At 47.4% G+C, this 17,200-nt stretch overlaps 1 protein-coding gene across 2 annotated transcripts in view; it reads right to left on the minus strand.

Annotated features, from left to right (window-relative positions):
- SLC5A1 (solute carrier family 5 member 1) overlaps nucleotides 1–14,736 on the minus strand; it is a 55,579-nt gene extending 40,843 nt beyond the window's left edge. The window contains exons 1-2 of one of the 2 annotated variants that reach the window (XM_057745270.1): nucleotides 14,432–14,736; nucleotides 9,067–9,138 (exon numbers count right to left, since the gene is read on the minus strand). In XM_057745270.1, the coding sequence (XP_057601253.1) occupies nucleotides 9,067–9,138; nucleotides 14,432–14,566 (207 nt within the window). In that variant the 5' untranslated portion in view covers nucleotides 14,567–14,736. Of the gene's footprint in view, nucleotides 1–249; nucleotides 446–901; nucleotides 1,005–9,066; nucleotides 9,139–14,431 lie in introns of those variants that run through there. The other variant, XM_057745271.1, reaches the window with a different exon arrangement.
- Between the last annotated feature and the right edge of the window lie 2,464 nt (nucleotides 14,737–17,200).

Genomic DNA, 17,200 nt, shown 5'->3' on the forward strand with positions numbered 1-17,200 from the left:
TATCTGATCATCCTCACGACAGTCTGTGAGGTGCAGATTTGCTCTCATCTTCATTTTACAGGTGAGAAGTCTGAGGACCAGAGCAGTGCCATGATTTGCCCAAGGTCCCACAGCCCAATATGAGTGATGTCCAAGAGACCGAAGAGGAAGCCAGAGCACCACGCTGACTTTCCTCCTTCCTCCCCAGACATTCCCTTCTGCATCTGAACTTCCCTGAAGGGACACAGGGTGGTCAGACGCCCTACCCACCTCATTGCCTCGTTGTAGATTCAGGACCAGCATGTGTGTGCATCACACTTGTACTTCCAATCACTCCCTCATCCTCTGGGGAACTGGTCTTTAATCTAAATTAACATCTTGATTCCCTTAGCAAGGAATCTTTTCACAGGGGAAGTTTGAGAAGGCTTAATCTTTGACCCTGGCCGTCTCATAGGGATGACATTTCCTGGATTGGGAGAGAAGAGAAGGTGGGGCTCGTATATTCAGGCTGTTTCATTTCAGAGACTCTGGTAAATATTTAGAGACAGGTTTTCTCTACAATCATCATAATCTCTGTTTACGCTGGGTCAACTCACACTCCCCATGGCCAATGGTGACCTTTCATTTATTATCTTCATGAACTCTCTCTTTGCCCCAACAACCAAAGGGAGTGCAATCAGGGAACTACTGCCAAAGCTGGCATCTTCCCACAGGCTGTTGGCACAAAAGGTGGGTGAGGGCTTCCGTTGGCATTTACAGGTCAAGGAGGCCGGAGATCAACCCTCTCACCAACTCAGACAGGCTTATTCTTGGGATCAGCAACAATTCCGTGTCCCTCACCCGAAGGGCCTGATCAATATGCATGATCTCTCCCCCATGCTGGCCCCCTTTCAGTTCCCAAGTATCCCAAGCCCCTCCTCACCTCAGGCCTTTGACCATTCTGTTCCTTCTGCTTGGATTGCTCTTCCCCCAATCTTCACGTGGCTGCCTCCTTCTCATCCTCAGAGCTCAACCTAAATGTCCAGTCCTCAGAAAGGCCTTCCCTGACTCTCTTATGTAGTTAAGATTCAAACACATTTCCTTCTTAACACTCATCACTGTCTGTAATTTCAGATACATTTTGTAAGAATGTGTGTGTGTGTGTCTCTCTCTCTCTCACACACACACATGCACACACACCCACACAAATATATGCCAGCACCTAACACAGAATGTGGCACATAGAAAGTCATCAACATGTAGATGTAGAATGAAATAACAGCAATGCATATGTGGATAAATGATTGAACTTACACCTCAAGAAGGAGGATCTGGCAATGAGATACAATCATAAGGACCATGACAATGACAATGATGATGATGAGAAGGGCCAACTTGGGTAGCAAATGTATTAACTAATTTAATCCTCAAAAGAACTCTGTGAGGTAGGTGCTGTGATCTCTATTTTGAAGTTGAGGAAGCTGAGGCAGGAGAGGGTAAGTAACTCACCCAAGGCCACAGAGATAGGAACGGATGGAACTGGGGTTCAAACCAAGGCCGCCTGGCTCCAGAGCTTATGCTCTTAACCCCAACTCAAAGTCCCCTCCCTTACATAAAGTTTATCCAAAAAAATATAGCTGCAGCCAACTCAAAATGTGCCGTGCCACTGGTAGACAGGGAAAGGCCAGACACATTTCTAACATGAATAATCCAAAGACTTCATCTTGACTAAGAGTTTCAGCACTTGTCTGGCCTTAACCAACTAGAGTTATTGATTATAACTTACTTCTCCCTTTCTCTGTTGGCAGAAGTGTTAACGTGTTAGAGAATGCTGGGAAGGCAGCCAGAGGGAAAGAAGACAGGAGCTTAGGTACAAACTAGATGACAGGAACTTGGCCACACACCAGTCAACTGAGGCCTTGAAACACAAAGAATACATGGGGTGGTGAGTGCCTGTGCACGAGTCAGAGACACTCCTCAGAGGAGACCAAGCCTTGGAGAATGGGAGGAAAATGGGTCCACCAAAGAGAGAGGGAGAGAGCAGGATGAGGGGGAAATAGAGGAGGAGGAGGAGAGCAGAGGGGAGGGAGAGGAGGAGAAGGAAGAGAAGAAAGAGAAGGAGGAAGAGAGAGAACAGGTCCTTCAAGAGCAAGGCAGCAGCTGGCATGTTAAGCAGTAAACTCTCAACACAAAGGAGACACAGATATATGAGAACTGACAAGGTCTGCAAAATCTTGACTCAAAATGAGAGAAAACAAATGTTTGAGATAGTGAGGAAGCATGGCCACCCCAGACTTTATCAAGGAGTCCAATGTGGGCTGAAATCAGGCACTCTAATTAGGGCCAGGCTTGGTTTTCCAGTTTTACAACCATCAGCCAAAAAAAAACAAAAAACAAACAAACAAAAACCTAAAGAAAAAAATGTTCTGTGTACGTAGGAATGGAAATGTGGAGCACTGCTGGAGGCAGGCTTTAACTTGGACCCAACACCCTCCTAACCTCCTGAATTCTTCCCACTGCCTACATGGTGTGGTCACTGCACCAGAGAGCAGAGTGCAGGCTGAGGGCTCAGGCAACAACAAAGAGGTTCAGTCAGAGGGTCTGGGGACATATCCCTCTGCTCCCTCTCATTCCTCTAATTCAGCACATACTGGGTGCAAGGCCCTGGACTAGGTGGCGGAAGAGATTTAAAAAAAAAAAGAAGAAGAAGAAGGAGAAGGAGAAAGAGAAGAAGAAGAAAAAGAAAATCACAGACTCAGCCCTGGGATAAATGAAAGCACGCACAGCCACATGCAATCAGAGCAGGAAGTGAGGGCCACCTGGACTTGGCAGTCACTTCCACCCAGGCCTATGAAGGTCAAGTACTTGTCTGTCTCCCACCTCACATCTTCCTGAGCCTTGCTCCCTTGGTGAGCTCTCTGCCTCTCCTGTGTCCATTCACCTCACTCCTGCTCTTCCTCTCTCATTCACGACTTCTCACCTAGGTCTTACGCCTGCGAGCCTCTTCTAGGCCTGCTGGTGGCCACTCCAGTAGCATCCTAAGTGACTGAAGGTTGAGCTGATCACTAGGTTTTAGAGACTTAAAGACAAAATTGGATACATTTTACTTAAGACAGTTTAAGAAGTATGAGAAGCTGTCCTCTTTCCTCAGAGAAAATTTCCATTAGGATCTCTAGTCAAACCTAAACGAAAGAATGTCTTGGTTTTCAGATAAACCTGTAGACCGTACCTACAGATCTCATAAATTTCCATCTCAGAGGATAAGGAGAAAGAGGCCTGAGTAACCAGAACAGAGAGAGCCCTAGCTGTGCTGTTCTTGTGTGTGAACTTGGGCAGCCAGTGGGGTTAATCGTCATTATTGCTGGATCACTGAGGATTCGGTCAGGTAGGTGACTGGAAAAGGAACAAAAGCTAAACCTGAGAATTCACCACCTGCCAGCTTCTGTTCTGTTCCGGGTGTGTATCCTCACAACAACCTCAAGTAAGTATGTTACCTCTGTTAAAACAAAACAAGTGTAAGGCACAGAGATGTACTGTAACTCAAATAGGGTCACACAGCTAGTAAGGGGCAGAGGCTGCCTTTGAATCCAAGCAGCCTGATTCCAGAGCCCAGGCCTGAACAAGAGGTCAATAAACGAGAGCCTGTGGGCCAAATCTGGGCTTCCTCCTGTTTTTATAAATGGAGTTTTACTGGCAGACAGCCATGCTGTCCATCTATGTATTGTGCATGGCTGCTTTCATGCCACAGCAGCAGAGTTTAATGGTTGTGACAGAGATATTTAGTCTGTGGGCCTCTGCAGAGAAAGTTTGTCAACCCATGACCTAAACCTCTGTGATATACACCTCTGTGAGGATTCTCTAACAGCAAAGGAAGGAAAGAATCTGTGGCTACTGAGAGAGACACACAGCCATCCCATTTCCACTGGTGAAGGACTGGCTAGGGTGTCCACATCCATTTCCCCCATGTCTGTTCCTTCCCCTGTGGTGTGGAATCTTAACATTTTAGCCCTGGAAGAGGCTTTCAGATCCCAGTCTTACTGTCTCCCACACAGAGGAGACTCTCTGACACTCAGAGAGGCTAATGGCTTGCCTGATGTCAAAAATCTAGGACAAGGCAAGTCCTCTGGCTCCTTGTGAGGTCCCCACTCCCTTTGGAATGCTTTCTTCTGAAGTGTTGGAAAATGCCTTGGGGGGTGTTGAAGGGTTGGCCCAGCCCTGTTGCACCTGCTGCTCCCATGGAGCTGGCTCTGCCAGTGGTCCTGCCTGGTGTAACCAAACTCTCTTCCAAAAAAAAAGTTCTCCATGGGGTTGTGTACCTGGGGCTCTATCTCTCTGTTGCCACTAGCCAAGGTGTGGAGAATTTCCCCTCAAAGCTCATTTTCCTGCTTTCACATCTCCCACATTCTCAAAGAACCATTACAACACAGCACCCAGGCAGCTGTGCATCAAAGGCAACAAACCACGTTGCTATAGAAAAGGGGAATCCTGGTCCACCAGCCAGCCCACAATTACATAAAGTTTCATTTTATTCACGAGGTTTCATGTTTCTCAGTTGGCTTGGCTTGCCGCAGTGTGACTCGGGCTTCCGGGGGCCTCCCTGCCTGGTCTTCTTTGGGAGCTGACTCTTCCTGTAACCCAACTCTGGAGCCCTTGCTCCTCCTCCCGATGGTCCCTCACTTCTATCCCCAGGCCAAGGACAACTGTTTCTCCCTCTTGGCCTCATTAACTTTTTGGGAATGAGGTCTTTTTCCAGAGTGCCTGGATCTCCACCTGTTACAGGTCACAACCGCCCCATTCAACATCCCTGAAGGCTTCAGGAATGCTCCTCAACTGGCCTCTCCTCTGTCCAATCTTCTTTCAGACTTTATGAGCTCTGATTTCCACCTGCTTTTCTCATGGGTGACTATCCAAGCCCTTGGGGCCTCAGGTGTATCAATCCAAGGTCAATCCAAGTCCTCTCCTCCTAAAAATCTTCTGGAACTATCTTTCTGAAGCTTCTCTGGTTGCTCACGCCTTCTACAGCACAAAGCCACAGGGCTAAAGGCAAATGAAGGGGGTAAAGATTCCCCCTGGATGTCAGCTCCGAGAGCCTGTGGCCCCTGTGATGTCCTCCTTGGGCCAGCATATTTGAGGACTGATATTCTGGTTATAAACTTGTAGATCGATGACAGACTTAAACTGATTTTGTATTTTAATCCAAAAGTAAATTTAGAAGTATAGCTTTGGGAATTCCCTGATGGTCCAGTGGTTAAGACTCCGAGCTTCCACTGCAGGGAGCACGGGTTCCATCCCTGGTCAGGGAACTGCAATCCTGCATGCCGTGCATCCAAAAAATAAATAAATAAGTAAATAAATAAAATAAAATAAAAGGAGATAGAGAAAGAAAGGAAAGAAAACACAGAATGTCTTGGCAGGCCCCAATTATCTTCACTACCTATTCAGGTATTTTTCTCTGGATGCCCACCCAGAAAGACCCCCTCCAGCCTGGCCAACATCAGCACAATGGCCTGAGTGAGGACAACTGGGCGAGGCACACACCCACCCAAGAGAGGGTGTGGCACCCTCGAATGTCCCTAAAACTTTGGGGGGTGCCCCGTATTTCCCACGCACATGCTTCTCCTTTGCATCCAGAAGTACAATTGAACTGGTCAAACCACCTATTCCAATTTGGGGACTGCAGAAGGCAGCCGTACCCATTAAAAAAAAAGAAAGAAGGAAAGAAAGAAAAAAGAGAAATATAGTTTTGATGCAGTTTAAACTATTATTCAATTTTGGAGAGAAAGTACTTCGATGTGCATTTTCCTGCCTGCCATGTTGTCCTTCACCTCTTTCTTCCAAGTGTGTACTGCAATAGTTTTAAAATCATTTTAAATTTTAGAACGGAAATCATCATGCTTATTTTTCTTCTAAATTAGCAGTTTTTAAATTTTCTAAGTCAGCAGAACCTTGCCCTCAAACAAAATCTTAGCAGATTCCCCTCATATAAAATAAATAAAAGCCGGGTTGCTGGGAATGAGAGTGAGGGCCCCTGAGGCATTTCTGCAGTGCCTAAGAGTTGTGGTGAACATACTTTTAAAGACCACGACCTTAGAATACAACCATACTTTACTGAATCTAAAACACCAACTATTTTAAGACATACCATGTAGCACGAAGAAAAAAAACCTTGCCGCTTAAAGTATGGCATGCCACAACATTGTCAGACATGGCCAATCTCGGAACTGTAAAAATGTGGTCAATGTGTAACCAGAATTGCTGACTTACAGTAGCGTAAATAAATTACATACAAATTGTGTTCATTTACTCACACAGTCTATCTGAAAGTTAAATTTAAGTGATGTGGCAGCAATATCTTCACATAAATGCCAGCTTCCATTTACTGGGTATCAGAGAAGTGCAGCTGGGGGCTGCCCTGACCCTCCTAACCGTCCTTCCATTTGTTATTGAGCACCTGCCAGGCACAGTGCTGAGTGCTACACATGCATAATCTCATTTAATCTTGACTAGAACCCTCCAAAGTATGTATTATTCTCCTGTTTCATAGAGGGAGAAACTGAAGCTCAGGGAAGTTCAGTGACTTGCCCAAAGTCATAAACTAGTAAATGAGGCAGGTCAGATGGGTTGACTTCAAAGCCCACGCTCATTCTACTCTAGAATTTTCTAGAATTAGAGCATTTTCAGAGTTGGGAGGGACTTAGAGTCACTGCACCCCATTCAAGAATCTCCCTCACCAGCATCCCTAATAGATGTTGATATTCTCAGTAAATCTGACCAGATAGAGAAGAGTCTACCCAAACTAGAGATTATCAAGCCTGCCTAATCATCAAAAGCATCTGGGAAGCTTTTTTTAAATGCAGATTCTTGGGGCCCCCTTCCAAGGTTTTTTAATCTAGTAGGTCTGGAGTGAGGCGCAGGAATCTGTATTTTCAGAAAGCACATCCAGGTGACTCTGACACATGGGCAGGTTTACAAACCATTAATGTAATCTCATGAAGCCTTAGACGGAAACTGTTGTTGGAGGAAGAAAAGTCAAATTTCAGCCTCATCAAGGAAGCAGGGACTTCTGCACAAAAGAAGAATGATGCCATGTTTCTCTGTTGGTTAGAATAATCCAATACTGAGACATGAATAAGGAAAACAATACCCCCTGGAAACTCCACATGAATCATTGACCCTTACCTGTTTTGGGTGGGGCTAATCGTCTCATCAGCCAACTCTTAGCCCAGACCCAAACCCAGGAACCATCAGGAAGAAAGAGATCATCACTGGTTAAGGTGTGATGTGTTCCCAGGCCTAGCCCAAAATATATATCTCCCACATGTGGTTCTGCCCCATGATGCCTCTGCCTTCTTGTAGGCTTCTCCAAGACCCAGAGATTGGAAGCTAAGGCCTTATGCACAATAAATCAGCCCTAGAATGTTTATATGAAGAGATATGAGTTTCCTGTTAAAGTTGAGGGAAGGAAGAGGAAAGGCGTCTGGATGCAAACCAAGGCTGGATGAGCACACGGCAGGCTTACAATTGGGAACCTTGAAGCATTAGATGGGGTGGGGGTGCACTGCTTTCCCAGCAACTAAAGTAAACCTCATTGTCCTATTCAGTTTTCTAATTCAGCAAATCTCAAGTCCACTGAGATTTCATGCCAGACTTGCCTCTGAAATCTGTAGAGCAGCACTGTCCAACAGAACTTTCTAAAATGACAGAAATGTTCTAGACCTGCAGTGTCCAACATGGTGGCTACCATCCACATGTAGCTATTAAGCACTTGAAATACGGCTAGTGTGAATGAGGAAAGATATTTTTTTTATCTTTTTTTAATTTCAATTTAAAAAGCCAATGTTATTAGTGGCTACACTATTGGGCAGTGCAGTTCTAGAAGGACTACCCAACCTTCTCTTGAACTTTATGATCCGATGTGCTTATCCAACACCAGCTTTTAGGAAAGCACCAAAGTCCAAAACATGAGAAGACAAAATGTGTCAGGAGAGACCACCATGAGAGACACACCACAGAAGTCCGCATCTGCCCAGTATTCTTGGCCACCTTAAGGGTAAAGCAGAAATGACTTCAGGGATAACGCTAGCAACTGTGAAGATGCCAACTATTAAAATCCATCCCCAAATCGCTGATCAAAGGCCAAGAGCAGGAAGTGACATGATTTCCTCCTAGCTTCCCCCGTGCTATGTGTATGACAGTGACAAGTCTTCACTTTCTCATGTCTCTTCCTCCGTGGCTGCCGCTCTCTTCTCATTGTACGTACACTTCATCCCCCCAGCCCTTTCACCAGCCTGTCCTGCTTGTATCTTAAGCCCAAAGAATTGCACAATTTGGCCAATCTGGTCAACCAGTAGTTTCGATGAGAACTCTGGATTGAAATGGTCATTGAGCTGAACTGACAGTGAGCAGAGCTCTGTGCTGATAGGATGAAGGGGCCTCCCAGTTCCTCTTCCACCCACACACATGTCCTTTGATTGGGATACTTCTGTGCACGTGCAAGTGTCAGGGAAAACACCTCACATATATACAAAACACAAAACCCACCAAGGAATGAGGAAAACTGTACCCGGGAACAGTAGGGACCCCTCCTCCAGCCACTCTACAAGTGTTTATTGAGGGCCTCCTGTGTAGCGGGCACTATGGTAGGCTCTTGAGATAGGACAGATAAAGTCTCTCCTCCGTGGGACTTAAAGTAGCAAAAAGGTAGCGAAAGAGCTACTATTTTTTGAGTTTCCACCCCACAAGCAGTCTCCACCTCTCATAATACTCCTGGGAGGTAAATATCACCACTCCTGCTTTACAGAAAGAGAAGTGGAAGCTCAGACTTGCCCAAGATCACCTCGGACTGTGCGCTCTTTTTGCTTCTCCACACTGTCCTCCTTGTAAAGTCTTTCCTCTAATTATCCCTTGAAAAAATTCAAGTGTTATTTATTTAAAGGCTATTCCCTTACCACAAGAGATTAAGGGTGCCCAGAGACCTGGTGAGCAGGTGACCCATTATCAGGGACCCAAGGTAAGAAGAAAGGATCACCACCACCTGAAGCCAACAAGAAAATGGCCTCCTACAGGGAATATGGTAGTTCAGCAAATAGTATTTCAGAGAAGACTTACCGGCCACCATACCATACTTCGTCCTGCCAGGAAGAAGCCTCCAACAGTCCCACGGTTAGTAGAAAACATGGCCTTGGGAGAAAGGGTTGAAAATTTAATAGCAAACTAGAATAGAGTAACTTTGCCACCCAAGAGGACAGCCCTGTCCTCCACACACTTGCACTGTCTTCAACCCACTTCACTTTCTGAAACACTTCCACATTCCTTACTTCCCTGGAGCTCAGAAGACAGAAGCAGGGAGCTATATTTGACAGACAATCAACACAGATTTGTTGAGTCCTCTGTGTGCTAGACAGTGCCAGGGAGAGCATGGCTCAGATCTTTCTGGACTCCTGGCAGGGAGTCCCTCCATAGGTCATAGTCTTGGGGCCTCTGTAGTGGTTTTTCTGGGAATAGCAAGGGGACCAACAGCCGCAAGAAGCACGGGAGGTAGCTAGGGCTAAAACAAAAATAAGTCCCAAGGAATCAGGTTCTGGCAGTTGGTCAGGGAAAGACCATTCTGAAGGTCACTCTGAAGTCGAAGCAGGTTTATACCCTCTAGGCGTGGTTGGAGGGACAGGAAAAGAGGGTATGGGGCCCAGACATAACACGTCCAGGTTGTCTCAGAAATGAAGAGCTTAGAGGAAGAATGTAATTGTAAAGACTATTCAGGACGTTGGACAATTCCACAAAGATATCGGGAATGGATAAAAGGTGAGGAGAGGTGTATCTATACAGAGGCTTTTCCTCTCTGGAATGTTCATAGCCTCATACCTGCAAGGCCAGACCCTGAATACCCATCCTTCAAGGCCCCTCAAACACTACCTTCCACATGAAACCTTACCAGACACTCCCCCACGCCTCCTCTCCTACAGCCTCCCCCACAATTCAAACAAAAAAATCTCTCTGCATCCTGCGAACATCTAGCAAACTCCATCTATACCTCATTCACAGCCCTTACAACTTTTTTACTTTGTATTACCAAATTACAAAATTTTTTCCAGCTTTATTGAGGTATATTTGACAAATAAAAATTGTATATATTTAAGGTATACAATGTGATGTTTTGAGATGCATATTTAGTGCCAGAGACTTGGGGGTGCAGGTGGGGGTGAGGAAAATGGAGAGATGTTGGTCAAAAGGTGCAAAGTTTCAGTTACAAGATAAGTAAGTTCTAGAGATCTAATGCATAGCATGGTGAAGATAGTTCATAATACTGTATCGTATAGTTAAATTTGCTAAGGGAGTAGATCTGCCCCCCAACACACACACACACAAAGTTGTAACCATGTGAGGTGATGGGTATGTTAATTAGTTTAATAGTAGTCATCATTTCACAAAGTTTCAATCCCCCATAATGCTTAGCGTAACATCTTGTGTATGGTGTACATTCAACAAAAAGTTGGCTGAATGGGTTTCTCAGTGCCCTCTGCCTCCACTCCTCCCCCATATCCCACCCTGAACACTCCTGGAAATGAGCAACACCCCTCCAGGCTGGCACTCTGCAGGTGTCACCACGTTCAATAGGTGCTGCCTGGGGCATGCATTGCAGCTCATGTACCTGCCTCCTTCCTCCCCGCTATTCACTCCCTACAAATGGAAAGACACTATCCCCATGAGCAAGGGATGTACAAAGAAAAGCTCTGGGGCTCCAGACTCCACTTTGCAAGCCATGGATTAAATTTGCCTGTCCATCCTGCAACCAGAAGAGAATGACTCTACAATTGCAAGCCACAGGGGAAAAGAAACACAGTTAATGACCCACATTTTTTTTCCTCAATGGAATATCATTGAGCAAAAGGAAGACACTTCAGACCTTTGTCTGAAGCTTAAGAAACTGGGAATGTGGGGCCTGGAGAAGAGAAGACTCATTGTGGCCCATCATCTTCTGATATGTGAAGAGGGACAGACTCACTCACATCACCTGCATAAGGCACAACCAGACACAGTGGGAGACGCTCAAGGACGTCAGATCTGAACTCAGACCCACAAAGAATTTCCTCGCCATCAGAACTGCCCAGAGATGGAGATAGTGCCACTGGGGAAAGTTTCTGCTGGAAGTATTCGAGTGAAGTGCTAACAATTTGTCAAGGTGATTTTGTCAAGTGGTTTAAACGAGAGACTTGAGAATAGGATGAAGCGGGTTGAAAGCAACAAAGTTAGGCCCTCACTTTATGAAAATATGTGAGGAAAGGAGGAACTCGGCACCACTGGAGCACTGTCACATTCGTGCAAGTGGTGGTAAGGACCATGGAGAGGGTATTCCTAAAAAGAGCTGTGTCTTAGGGAGGGGGAGGGAGAGATAGTGGAAAGAGCATTGCCTTTGGCATCATGAGACCTGGGTTCTGGTCCCAACTCTGGGGCTGATTCATCTGAGTGACTTCTGGTCACCCTCTCTGATCATCCCCTGCAAAATGGAAAGGTTGGGCTCCCCCAGGTGCCATTAAGACTCAGGCATCCAATGATGCTATTAACTCAAATGACTGCATAAGGCAGAAGTCAGTAAATTTTTAATTTTTTCTGTTAAGAAAAAGAGCGGGGCAGTAAATAGGTTAGACTTTGTGAGGTATATATGATCTCCACTACATATTCTTCTGGTTTTGTTTTGTTTTTTTACAACCCCTTAAAAAAGTTAAAAAAAAAAATTCTTAGCTTGTGAGCCGTACAAAAATAGGCTGTGGGCCTGATTTGGCCCACGGGATGTAGTTTAACAACCCCTGGCACAAAGGGTTTTGGGATACCTTAAAGAAGTCTTCCAGAAAGAATAAAGTCACAGATTCAGCCTAAAAGGGTATAAAATTCCCCCAGACACAAATGAGAAGTGGTGAAAGAAAAATCTTAAGGAAGTCTTCCAGAAAGAATAAAGTCACAGATTCAGCCTAAAAGGATATAAGATCCCCCCAGACACAAACTGAGGGGTGGTAAAGAAATAATAACCTCAAGCCCAAATATCAATGGATGAGGCAGCATTGGAAAGGGATAGAACAGAACAAAACAATATTGGAAGAGAAGGGGATGGTGACAGAGGGATGTTAGCTTGGGATGCCTTTTCTAAGTTGAGGAAGCACAGTGGGCCTAGATCCCTCTGTCTCTGCAGCCCAGAGATCATGCAGGAGTCAGGATGCCTGTCCCTGAACTAAACCACTCTTGTCACTCCAATAGAAAAAAGAGGAATGTAAACTGGAAGAAATCCAGCACGTTAAATGATCAGGGTTTAGAGGCACTGACTAATGGGGGAAGACTAAATGTAGACAAACACTAGCAGGCTCATTAAATAGCATTTAACCAGACAAGTGATACTAATTCACAGATATCTGAAAAGTGCAGACACCATAATCATCAGGACTGGCAGGGCTAAAATGAGATTGGTTAGGGGAATAGAGATTATCTGCAATCATCTGGGAAACAGGCAGCACAGCACAGCTAGCAAATGATGGATTCCCACATTGCCTGCAGCACTTATAAGCTGGGATGGGGGGAGGAAGGCAGGCAAGGTGGCAAAGCACCTAGTGCCGTGGAAAATCAAGAGTCCAGAGATGTGAGTTCCATGTATTGCAAACTTAGGCAAATCACAACCACATGGGGCTTCAGTTTTTTATTCTGTAAAATGGGGATTAGCATTCTTGCCCTTCTTGTGGCTTTTTGTGAAGATGTCCTACCAAGCTAACCACTTTTGCCCCTTTTACTTAAAAGGACAAAAATCACTCAGGGCCTGGCTCATACCCTGGAGAGCCAATGATAATAGTACTAAAATAGACTCCTAGAGTCCAGAAGGAGCTTTAGGATGCATCTCTGCAGATCCTCATAGCCACGTGGGGTGTCATAGAACAGATACGATTGTACCCATTGCATACTTGAATAAACTGAGACTGAGCAGGGTTACACCGCAAGACTGGGACGTGTTGAAGCCAGTGCTAAACCCGAGAACCCTGGCTCCTGGCTGGACTTTCCACCATGTCTGGGAAGCTGAGAGTACTAAGCAAGAAGCAGCCACACAGATTCCTTGAGACACTTATGGCTTTCAGTCACATCTGGTTTCTATAATTAAGTTTTCTTTTTCTTTCTTTCTTTTATAAATTTATTTTATTGGCTGTGTTGGGTCTTTTTTGCTGTGCGTGGGCTTTCTTTTTAGTTGCGGCGAGTGGGGGCTACTCTTTGTTGTGGTGCACGGGCTCCTCATTGCTGTGGCCTCTTGCTGCGGAGCACGGGCTCTAGACGCGTGGGCTTCAGTGGTTACAGCACATGGGCTCAATAGTTGTGGTTCACAGGCTCTAAAGCACAGGCTCAGTAGTTGTGGTGCACGGGCTTAGTTGCTCCGCGGCATGTGGGATCTTTCTGGAACAGGAATCGAACTCATGTCCCCTGCGTTGGCAGGCGGATTCTCAACCACTGCGCCACCTAGGAAGCCCACGTCTTCTTTTTAAAAATCAACACTTCCTTTTATCTCTTAAAAAAAACAAAAAAAAAACAAAAAAAATGCCTCTTGGCCATGAAGGGGTTAATGTCTGCCCACCCCTCCGCTAAGCCAAAAGACTTCAACCACCCGCTAGCACCCCAGCCTCCTGGCCTGCCGCCCCCCATGAAAGCTTCTGAGAGTGACTGGAATATGTGCACAGTTACAACACCTCTCTTCCAGTTGCTGGGTGTGCCAAAGTCTGTCACAACTGAAATTTCCAAGTTCAAGACTGCTAAGAACTAGTTTCTCTGGTTTGGTGTGTCCCCATAGTCCCAAAAGGAAGCCAGGCACATTTCCCTCTCCCAGCACCAGGCCACCCTCCAGTCTTCCTCCTCCTCCTCCTCTTCCTGGGCCCAGCTTTTCCAGCTCTCACTCCCTCCAGCCCCTAGATCCCAGAGGACAAGACCTCTCCCAGGAGGGGGACGCAGGGCAGCCCCTCCACCTTCGGCTGCCCCACAGCACCTGCAACTGCCAGAGGCTTGTGTCCTTCCCGATCTACCCTGCTTCTTTTCCATCTGAAACTGGATAACTAAGAGGCAGGACAGTGGTCACCTCCCTGGGGCTCATTTCCCAAGCCCTGGGACCCTTCCTGCAGCTACAAGCTGGTCCTCTCCTGCCGCTTTCATTCCCACCCCTCAGCCTCTCCAATCTCTCTTTCCTTCTCTGCTTACAGGTCCGGGGTAGGGGAGCCTCCTTGAGCACTGGCCAGCACTCCCCTCACGTCTGCTCACCTTGTTTGCACCCTCACCTCACGTGAGGTGCCCCCTGAACTCCTCTCAAACATTTCCAAGTCACTTCCACTCAGCTCTACGCACCTTTCAGCCCACCCTCCCCTCCTCGCAGTTCACTAAGGTGGCTCCTCCGCGCGCCCCCTCCTCCCTCCCCTTGGCCCTTGCCCCCTCAGCCCCGCGTTTCAGGACCCCCACATACCCACAGCCCGACAGCCATCACCACCACGAAGTAGATGACGATGACAGAGATGTCGGCCGCATTGCGGATGCGCTCGTAGGCCTTGAGGGGCTCTGCAGTGGCAGTGGTCGCCGGGCTCCAGGTGCTACTGTCCATGGCGGCGGCAGCGATGCGTCCCCCCTGCCCAGGCCGCTCGCTCCTTATACGGCCTCCGGGTTAATGATCAGCCCCGGGGGAGGGGACCGGTGAAGTCTGGCAGCAGGGCTGTCAGCCCAGCGCTGCGCCGTCGCCGTCGGGGAGCTGCTCTGAGTACAGAGCAAGGAGGAGCTGGCAGAGCTATTGGCGGCAGGTGGCCAGCGGCGGGCGGGTAGGTAAGGGCTCTCCCGTGAGCAGGGAGGGGCCGGGCAGGGGGCGGTGCCCGTCTAGCACAAAGGCCCGCTGTGCTCCCGCAGCAGGCACCGGGCAGCCTCACCTGGGCTGCTGTGGGGCCACACCCAGCGCAGGGCTCCAGCAGCTCCATTGAGGAGCCAGGCTGTGCAGTGCTGGGGACCTAGAAGCTTCAGATCACCTGACACCTGCACTTGGACCAGTCTTGTGTTCTCTGTGTGGGCCTGGCTTCTCCGTGTGTAAGGGTCCGGGACTGTTCCAGGAATCAGCCAAGTTCTTGGTCTCCATGGAGAATATTCTGGGGAGAACCAGAAGTTGTTGGATGTTGCTGGAAAAAATTCAGCATGATGGCAGTATCTTGGCCATAGGGATGACCACTCATCATTCCATCTTTCTGTCTCTCCCTCTACAGCCTGCAGCCCCCAGGGGCACTGTTACCCTCGCTGTAAGGAGGAAGAAACTGCTGTAACTCACTGTAAGGAGGAAGAAAAGGGATCCCGCTTGGAGCTACTTCCTTGCCCTGTGCTTCACCCAGTAATGTTATTTGGGAGCTTTTCAAGGCAGGTGGGAGAGAGGGAAGATACTAGAGAATCCCTTCCAAGGAACTCATCAAACCCTGGTCCTTCCTGGGAGCTCAACCTGCCCATATGGAAACACATGTCTAATTTGGAAGTCAGGGCTCAGAACAGAGATGGCTGTGACAAGAGGCAGGATTCACCCAAGGTCACACAGTGAGCCAGCGACAGAGGTGGCCGTGCAGCCCAGGCCAAGGCAGGCCCAGTTCAGAGGAGGGTTGGGATGCTCTCAGGAGCTGGTGCTGGAGGCCCCAGAGTAGCCCCTTTGGAGAGGGGGGCCTTGCTGGGAGATGAGGTGCAGGGAGGGGAAGAAACCACCCGAATCCTGCCAGGGTGCTCTTCTGCCTCAGGTCCTCCCTGCCTACCACCAGATATCCATCCACTGCTTAAAGTCAAGCAGCCCATTCCTTTGCACCTCACTGCCTCCCAGGGGTCGCTCCCCTCCTGCCTCTTCAGGGCTTGTTTGTCCCCACTTCCTCTGTCCATCCCCTAGGACTGTAAACTGTATAAGGCTATGTTCCAGGGACCATCGCAATACCTGCCCACAGGGAGAGGAAATTCCCATCTGGGGATCTTGGAAGCAGCGGCTCTTCACCGTGGATGCCTCCATGACTGAGAGCTCAGCTGTCAGCCACAGCTTGGAGCGGCTTGCTTTCCATCCATGTCCATTGGCTCCCACATTCAGCAAAGCTTTTTCACCTGGCTCTGTGCCAAGCAGAGTCCCTGCCCTCAGGGAACTTCCAGTCTGGTCTGGAAGTGAGCCCATCCACAGGAAAAGTCCAGCCTTGAACCCCAGCTGCAGGCTGACCGCCCGTGCCCAGTTCTAAAAGTGAAGTGTGTGGAAATGAGCAAATCCAAAAAAGTGAATTGGAGGATGGCTTAGAAGTGCTAAAGGACCTCAGAGGAGGGACCAAGCCATTCTTTGATCTTTCTAGGACAGCAGAACATAGGTGGCCAGAGAAGGAAAGGGATGGGTGCCACCTAGGAAGAGACCAGAAAATTCATTCATTCATTTATTCATTCATTTTTGCAACAAAAGAGCAGCTTCTATGTGCCAGGTCATGTGTGGTGACCCTAGGGACACAGCTGTGAACAAGACTCTCAGGATTCTTGCCCTCCTCACAGGGCTTCCACAGGGCTTCCAGCCCAGTAGAGGAAACAAACCATCATCAAAGATGAGACAAATACTTCTAAAATTAGCATAGTGATATGTGCTTTGCGAGAGAAGCACATATATGCTTCAAATGCTCCAAATATCTAGCAAGGATTTTGACCTGGGAATGAGGTGAGGTTGGGGGAAGGCCTGGGAAAGGTCTGGTTTGGGTAGGGCCCTGAAAGAGAAGGAATGAGCCAGGTAAGTGGGGAGTGAGGGATGTACCAGGAGAGGGCAAGCATGATTGAGGGTGGGGGGAGGATTTATCTACAATGCATTAGGAAGTTACCAGCTGGGAATAAAAATAAAAATTAAATTAAAAGGATGTCATCAGCAAGTAATAACTCCACCATGGCCATCCCCAGGCTGATGGTGCAACTTCTTTTGCAATTTCTCTTCTTCATTGGTCTCCTCCGAAAGAAGAGTTCAAGCCCAAGAAAACAGCATGGAGTTTTCTCAAAAAATTAAAACTAGAACTACCATATAAGCCAGCAATCCTACTTCTGGGAATATATCCAAAGGAAATAAAAATACTGTGTCAAAGAGATATCTGCACTCCCACGTACACAGCAGCATTATCTTTTTTTTAATTTTTTTTCCTCACATTTTAAAGCTCTTTATTGGAATATAATTGCTTTACACTATTGTGCCAGTTTTTGCTGTACAGCAAAGTGA

This window comes from Hippopotamus amphibius, chromosome 8, assembly GCF_030028045.1.
Source record: "Hippopotamus amphibius kiboko isolate mHipAmp2 chromosome 8, mHipAmp2.hap2, whole genome shotgun sequence".
Classification (NCBI taxonomy): Eukaryota; Metazoa; Chordata; class Mammalia; order Artiodactyla; family Hippopotamidae; genus Hippopotamus; species Hippopotamus amphibius.